The sequence below is a fragment of the Cyprinodon variegatus genome, unplaced genomic scaffold, assembly GCF_000732505.1.
Source record: "Cyprinodon variegatus isolate N-32 unplaced genomic scaffold, C_variegatus-1.0 Scaffold339, whole genome shotgun sequence".
NCBI lineage: Eukaryota > Metazoa > Chordata > Actinopteri > Cyprinodontiformes > Cyprinodontidae > Cyprinodon > Cyprinodon variegatus.
The window spans coordinates 11842-19561 of NW_015150792.1; the positions used below are offsets into that span (position 1 = coordinate 11842).

Consider the following 7720-nt stretch of genomic DNA (forward strand, 5'->3'; position numbering starts at 1 on the left):
GCTGCCTGGTTACAACCAGACCTACCGATGATCACATTTGTCTTTCAGATCAGAACGATTGTGTGGCTGGTTATCCTCCTGCAGCAGTGTGTCGCAGTGAGCTTGACGCAGACATTGGTTGAATTGTAAAGGGCCTTGAGATGACATGTTGTGAATTGGCGCTATATTAATAAACTGAAAACTGAATTTTTGATTTATGCTTAATATTGAAGCATGGTCTGCGCTACACACTGTAGGTCTAGATACGGCTGAGGTGGTGAGGAAGTGGGGGCGAGTAGTCCGACAACGGAGGGATATGACGGCGAAAAAGACCGGAGATCCAGGTGGAAAAAGGATCCCAGCGTTCTCACGCACCTCACTCTTCTAGCTGGTCCAACTTCACGAGTTTTTTTCAGCAATTTCGGTCATAAAAACAAAACAAGTCGACCTCCTGTCTGCGGCACTGTCTGCCCTAAGGATGGGACTTCCCATGCTAATGGCTTGGATTCGTTAGCAAACATTGCCCCCCTGTGGTACTTGTATGTTACTATCACAAGTTGTTGAGGACTGCCCAGGAACATTGTTGGCTCTGATTATAGCCACAGCCTGTATAAAAGTCCGGCCATTATTTACCCCCGCCAACAGCCAGACAGGCCATTATTAGAGACTAAGCATGCCTGTAGCGACAGTGGAAAGGAAAACTGTCATGATGGGTCTCTGTGATTAAACCCACATGCAGAACACCACACGAAACTGGGTAAAAGTTTAACAGTTTTATTAAAGAGATGCAACACAGTGTAAACAAAGCACTGGTTCAGGTACTGGTCCAGGGACTCGGTTTCACAGAGTATCTGATGAGGTTCAGACTGATCATGGGAGAGAGGGAACCGGTTGGGTCCAGAGACTGTGGTTCCAGCAGAGAGTTCAGCAGCAGCAGAGCTTAGCTTCAGGCTAGCGAGATTCAGACCTTGGGTTGTCCTTCTAGTTCTCTCCTGAGAACTTGTTGGGAGATTCAGACTGAGGATCTTCAGGTTTGGCTTCTCTGGGCAGGCAGGCAGGTTTCCAAACATGAGCTCCTCCAGAGCTACAGAGTTCAGTCGGGCTTTCCTATGAGAAGAGAAGACAGAGACTGGTTAGGATCAGGTTGCTCTCAAGAGCAGACAGAGATTATTAGTTCAAGCTGAGGCTCAGGTTCCGCTAACCAAAACTGGTCAACACTCCGGTGCTGAAGACAGGTCTGGCTGCTGCTTATGTAGGAGGTCTCCTGATGGGCTGATGATCCTCAGGTGTGCAGGAGGCTCCAGCTCAGGAAACCCTATAGCGCTCTCTGCTGGAGACAGGTGACAGAAACTCCAGATCCCAACAGAAAAAACATACAAACAGGAAGGGATCCTCTGCGCCCTCTTGAGGGCAAGCCTCTGGATCCCAACAAAAACTCCCTTTTAACAGGAAGAAACCTCCAGCAGAACCAGGGTCAGTGTGAGCGGCCATCTGCTGAGGCCGACTGGGGTTCAAGGAGACAGAAGCAGATGTATAGCCCTTTTGCACTGGCTGAAAAACCTTTTTAAACCCGTGAACAATCGATTTTTAGTGATAGTGATAGCAGCTGACAGACGTGTGTCTACCCGCATAAAACAACTCGGCAAGCTACCCGTGTTAAAACCCCCCAAACCTGATCGGCGTGCGGGGGACACAGACCTTAAAGCCATTGAACGCAACATGCGGACGTCAAAACATTGCGCCAGTCGGTTCTGATCTAACAAGCCGACACAACTCTGTTTACATTCGATAGACAAGGCGCCACGCTGGTGAGAGGGATTTGGTCAGATAAAAGAGCAAAATAATAAAGAATACTAACTACGCACTGGCCCTGTCCATGCCAAAAAATAGCATTGGTGCAAAACTAGTTTTAACCGTAACTTTGTTTTACATTTGTCACAATGAATATTTTAAACATGGTTATTGCTTAACATTTAATGCCCTCACCTATCCTCCCTGTCAAGCCGCAGATGCATTATCATGCATGCTGCATGTGTCCCACTCCCAGATTCATTTCCACTGCTCTAACACCAGATTGCCATCCAGTGACACACTAACGGTTTTTCTACAGAGGTAAAACAGAGCTGCTGCCAAGCAAAGCCAGAGCTAATAAATCAATCATTCCATTATGAGAAGGTGGACATTTCCAGGAAAATGCTACTCATAAGTGTAGAGTTGTCCTGCTGCCAAAGTAATCTGTCTGCATCATTAAATTTTAACCCAACTGGCCGAAATTTCAGGTTCAACCCCCAAAATCCATCGAATCTGAACTCTGTTCTGTGGATTTAGCTTCATTTTAAAGCAGTCTGGGCTCTAAAATGAGTTTATGTGAAAGGACAGAGTGCTATTTGTCCTCATTTGCATTCAAAGAAGACATTTTTCATTCCTCACCAAACATGGGCTCCCCAGCAGGTGCTGCACACACACCTCTATTTAAATATTTAGTGTCTTCACTTTCAGCTTCACACCAGATGCTCTCGTGTGACAAATGGTGGAAAGTGCAAAAAAGAAAATATGGAAAGTAAGTGTGGGCTTTTAGTCCTGTACCTGTTCATCAGGTTAAATTAGTTCAATTCACACAGGTGCAATGAGGAAAGGCAGTTTTATTCTTTGTTTCTTTTGAATGAAAGAAACTATAATTTTGTTGTGTGTCTGTTTTCTGCAGCACATATTTACCTGTTATGCCCAGAATAAAGGCAAACAAAGATAAGGTGAGTTTAAACATGCTTATTAACAAGGTGCTCTCATTCAATTCAAATGGATATAACTATATCTATTTATTTTTTTGGCTATTTTAGGTTTTGATTTACAGTCCAACATTTTTCAAATATGTCCACGAGTCCTGGCTGGAAGGTCATGGACGATATCCCTCAACTGGCTTCCTCAGTTTGCTGCTCGCTCTCCACATATGTGACCAGGTAAGAACTCTTCAATCAGTCGTCTAGAAAAAAGTGAAGATGAAGCCAAACTGCTGCCAAACAATCGCAATCCATCTGTACGGACAGCAAGGATCAGTAGAATCATGCAGCAGAGGGGCTTTCTGTAGCTCTAGAGGAGCTGCAGAGATCTGCAGCTCAGATATTAGAATCTATGAGCCCTATAGAGTTCATTTTGTTCATTTTTATTGCTGAAAGCAAAGAACATCTTTTGAAAATGTCGATTTGAAAGAACTATACAATCCTGAAAAAATACTTATAGTACAAAAAGGTGTTTTTTTCCTACTTTTTTAGTTCTTTCATATTTGTTTCATTTTATTTTATTTAAATAATTTTTCTAGTTAGTGTTTTTTCATTTGTTTCCATTTTTCATATATTTTAACGGTTTTTTTAACAAATATTTTTAAAATTTGAATTTTTTTTATCTCTTTCAAATTGAATTTTTAGTTATATTTGTTTTTTCAGATTGAGTTTTTTGAATCTTCTTTTCGAAAGGTGTTTTACAGATCCCATTCTCTTTTAAAATTTTATGAAATTCTAATATGAGTATATTTAAGTTTGGTTTTGAGGGAAACTTTGCTTTCTACTTATATTATTTTTTTTCACTTTTTACCAAATTTTCCCTTTTCAGAATTCCCTTCCTACAGATCATATTCTTATCACTTCAGGGGGCGGGATTTCCTCTGGCGTGAGGAGCAAAGCAACATTTCTATTGGTCTGCTGGACATTAGCAAAAACATATTTTGGTCCATGTGCTCGTCAAGAGCCAGCATTTGTATTGGGCTGGAGGTGAAGAGAATGTGATCTATGAAACGCAATTTGAAAATAAAGCAACCCATAAATCTCAATCTAAAAAACAGAAAAAAATAAAGAAAAATAATAAATAAGGAAACACAGAAAAAAGGAAAAACGGAAAAAAAAATAAAAAAATGATTAATACAAAATAAAAAAATAAGAAACTAACAAAATATAACAATAAAAAAGAATAAAAACCGAAAAATGCAAAGTTTAATTTCTAAATTGCATTTCTCTTTTCAAATAAGAACAGAGCCAAATGTAAAGTTATGTATGTATATTTATATTTTAAAAAATATATAATCTTTGAAACCAATTAATAACATATTTGAAATATTACAAATGAAAAAGAAAAGAGAAGGAACACTAACATGTTTTCTTTTCATCATTAAACTTATTAAAACCAATGGTCACAGCAGCTAAAGCAAAGCTACATGTAACGTCCCTTCCAGTAGGCTTCCTCCATGTTAGCTTTACCTAGCTTGTGTAAAAATAAAGAAACACACATTTTAAAAAGCTTTAGCGTCTTTATCTGAAACACTTTTGTTTAGAACAAGCTTCTTCCCTATTCATTAAAGTTACTAAAACCCAACATTTTGCTCAGGAAAAGGAGAGATATTTCTATAAAAATATGAATCAACTGAAAGTAAACAATGTGCATAAGTAAATATAACTAAATAAATATACCTAATTACTAGCAAAAGTACAGTAGTATGGCTACTTTAAAAAAAAATTATTCAAGTAGAAATAGAAGCCGGTTTCTACCACTTGAAAGTAAAAATTGGAATTTTTTCATAATTAAGATTTAAACTTTGTTATGAGATATTTTGTCATAATTATGATGTATAAAATGTTTCACGACAATGAATAGTTAATGTTGCACCTTTACCAATATAAGTATCAGGCGGGGCCCCGATCCAGCACTAAAATGGTACCGATATCGGCGAGTACCAACAAATAGGGCACCAATACCATTTTTAAAGCCAAAAGTTTATTCCACTATTGTCACCCATTCCAGGTAGGCAATAAAAAGTTCAATTCAATTCAGTTTATTTATATAGCGCCAAATTCACAACACATGTCATCTCAAGGCACTTCACAGTTCAACCAGATCATACAGTCAAATTGATACAAAGTTTTCTATCTAAGGAAAACCAGTTGATTGCATCGACTCATTGACTCAATACAATCCCTCACACTAAGCATGCTTGTAGCGACAGTGGAGAGGAAAAACTCCCTTTAAACAGGAAGAAACCTCCAGCAGAACCAGGCTCAGTGTGAGCGGCCATCTGCCGAGGCCGACTGGGTTCAAGAAGACGGAAGCAGAGACACAAAAGCAGCTGTAAAAGGCGGCCCCGTCCAGGAAACACACAGCCAGGCAGACGAGCTCCGAGCCAGCTCCCATGTCAGAGGACGAAGAAAGCACATCCACCCAGTCACAGCACAGTTCTACTAGATTCACTTTGTATTAGTCTTTTTCCTGCTTCACAAAGGTAGGCAGCAGCTTGACAAAGCCATGATGGCAATTATTTTACATCTAAGTAGTATACAGTTCTTCATATATACACACACACATCAATTTCAAACAGATGGTATCGGTATGGTATCGATATCAGCCAATACTGCACAGCCAGGTATCAGGCCAAAAAAATGGCATCAGCACAACAACAAAAAACAGGGTAGGCAATAATAAGCTTTGCTTCAGCCTATTCCTTTTTTTTGGTAAATTGTTGGTTTTGTTTTGTTTTGATATTGTTGTTTTGTTGTTTAATGTTGGATTATTTGCTAAAAAAATAAAGTGAAAGTGAAAATAATAACCCATTATAAGTTTGAAGTTATTGTTATGAGATAATTATTACATAATTATGACTTCAAAAGTCAAAAACATGACTTAGTATCTCATTATTATGAATTTAAATCTCATGGTCATGACAGGTTATGTGCAATTCTGTTCCTGATGAGTAAAAGTGACACTACTTTAACAGTTTTTACTCCAATAAAAGTAGAAAGTAGTCATTTTAGAATGAATCGAGTAGAAGTACTTGGTAAAATGGCTAATCAAGTACTGAGTCATTGCTGGCTTCTAAAATCTGATTTAATGGTTAAAATGATCTAATCCGACAGAGAGGTGTGTGAATTCTGTTAAAGTATAAATAAATAATAATAAATAGCATGATTTCAAAACACTTTTCCAAATAAATTTGTCAACATAAATGTTTAAAAGCTATTTTCTAGTAGGTGATGCATGTATGTCAGGAAAGATAACAAACTTCCAGAGAGAATATCTATTGATCTTTGACTTGCTCCAGTTACTCGTAGGAAAAGTAACCAAGAGCAGCAATACTCTCACCAAAATATTACTTTAGTTAAAGTAAAAAGTATAGTTTTTCTCTAAAAGTAACTTAAATAAATGTGACTGACTAAATGTAGCAAGCTATTAGCCACCTCTGGCAGTTAGCTGGAGATTAGGGTGATGGTGGAGAGACCTTCTGACCTCAAAGGCTTTGAGTTCATCACCAAAGATAAACTATTAGTGGAAACATGAGAGAAAGGCTGGTCTGTAAGGTTTCTGTGACATTTAAAAAACATTTAGCCACTGATTATTAAGTTTTCAAATCATTTCTCACTGTGCTTTTTTTTAATATTTATAAATGAAAAACAGATATTTTTAAAACTTAAACCGCATTTATGTTGCTTTATGTTACAAACTGCTGACTTTATTTTTCCTGAGTTGACTGAATTCTGATTTCTGATGCATTTTTGGGGAATCGGAAATAGTGGTGTCAATATTAAGATATTGGAAATTAAAGAAATAATCCAGGCCTGATATAGACTGATATTGACAGGGATTGAACTGCTTTTCTGTTTCAGGTCAGTGTGTTTGGATTTGGTGCTGACCAGTACGGAAACTGGCACCACTACTGGGAGGAGAACCATTTGGCGGGCGCTTTCAGACACACGGGAGTCCATGATGGAGATTATGAGTATAATGTCACCTTGCTGCTGGCGGACAAGCACAAAATCCGGATGTTCTCTGGCAGATGATGCCAAGCGTGGGAAGGAACGTCATCAACCTTCAAATAAAAACAAACATCATTTCATGGTGTCTTCAAACATCTGTGCTTTATGTATTTTACACAGCCATGTTGTTTTGTTTTAGCTGAAGCTGCTGCCGTGGTAATTGGAAAACCAATAAAGATATTTTTTTTTTCACTGCCGCTTTACAGAAGCTGTTCCTCCCTAGACTGAGCAGGCAGGAAGGAAATAAAGATGCCAAAATCATGATTATCTCTTTCCCTCTATTTTCTTTTTTTCACCTCACCCTCTTTTTTGCAGTGAAACACTGTGGACTTCTTAAGCTCGTGTACCAAAGGTTAATGAAAAAGAAAAGGAACAAAGCTGTTCTATCAGCAACATAAAAGACGATGCGCTGTATTTTACTGCGGATCTATGCGAACAGAGAGCAGGATTTAAGGCCGGATTGCTTAAAAAAGGCCTACATTTAAAGCTTTAAAACGCCCATATTTATGACCAAAAAAAACGGCTTCTAAACCCCATTGACTAAAGTGTAAAAGTTATTTTGAAATAATCTAAATGGGAGAGTACAGGTATCTTGGTTTAATGGCCCCAGTTTTTTAAGGCCTTCAGTTTGCACATTACTCTTTTCCATCACGTTGCTCTTTGCTTGCATCTTTGTAGACCTGGTGCACTGGATTTCGGACTACCTCACTGACAGACCACAGTATGTCAGGCTGAAGGACATCACGTCTGACACTGTGGTCAGCAGCACAGGAGCCCCCCAGGGCACTGTGCTAGCCCCTGCTCTCTTCACCCTGTACACCGCGGACTTCTGTTACGATTCGGAGCTGTGTTACATCCAGAAGTACGCCGATGACACAGCCGTCGTTGGGTGCATCAGGGATGACAGAGAGGAGGAGTACCGGAGTCTGGTGAGGGACTTCACTGCATGG

The 7720-nt window shown here is 39.0% G+C and overlaps 1 protein-coding gene across 1 annotated transcript in view; it reads left to right on the forward strand.

Moving 5' to 3' along the window:
- Nucleotides 1-7369, forward strand: part of LOC107091485 (CMP-N-acetylneuraminate-beta-galactosamide-alpha-2,3-sialyltransferase 1-like) — a gene marked incomplete at its 5' end in the record, with an annotated part of 8643 nt that extends 1274 nt beyond the window's left edge. Inside the window, 3 exons of the mRNA XM_015385433.1 lie at nucleotides 2684-2729; nucleotides 2817-2936; nucleotides 6621-7369. Of these exons, the coding sequence (XP_015240919.1) occupies nucleotides 2684-2729; nucleotides 2817-2936; nucleotides 6621-6794 (340 nt within the window). The remainder of the gene's footprint in view (nucleotides 1-2683; nucleotides 2730-2816; nucleotides 2937-6620) is intronic.
- Between the last annotated feature and the right edge of the window lie 351 nt (nucleotides 7370-7720).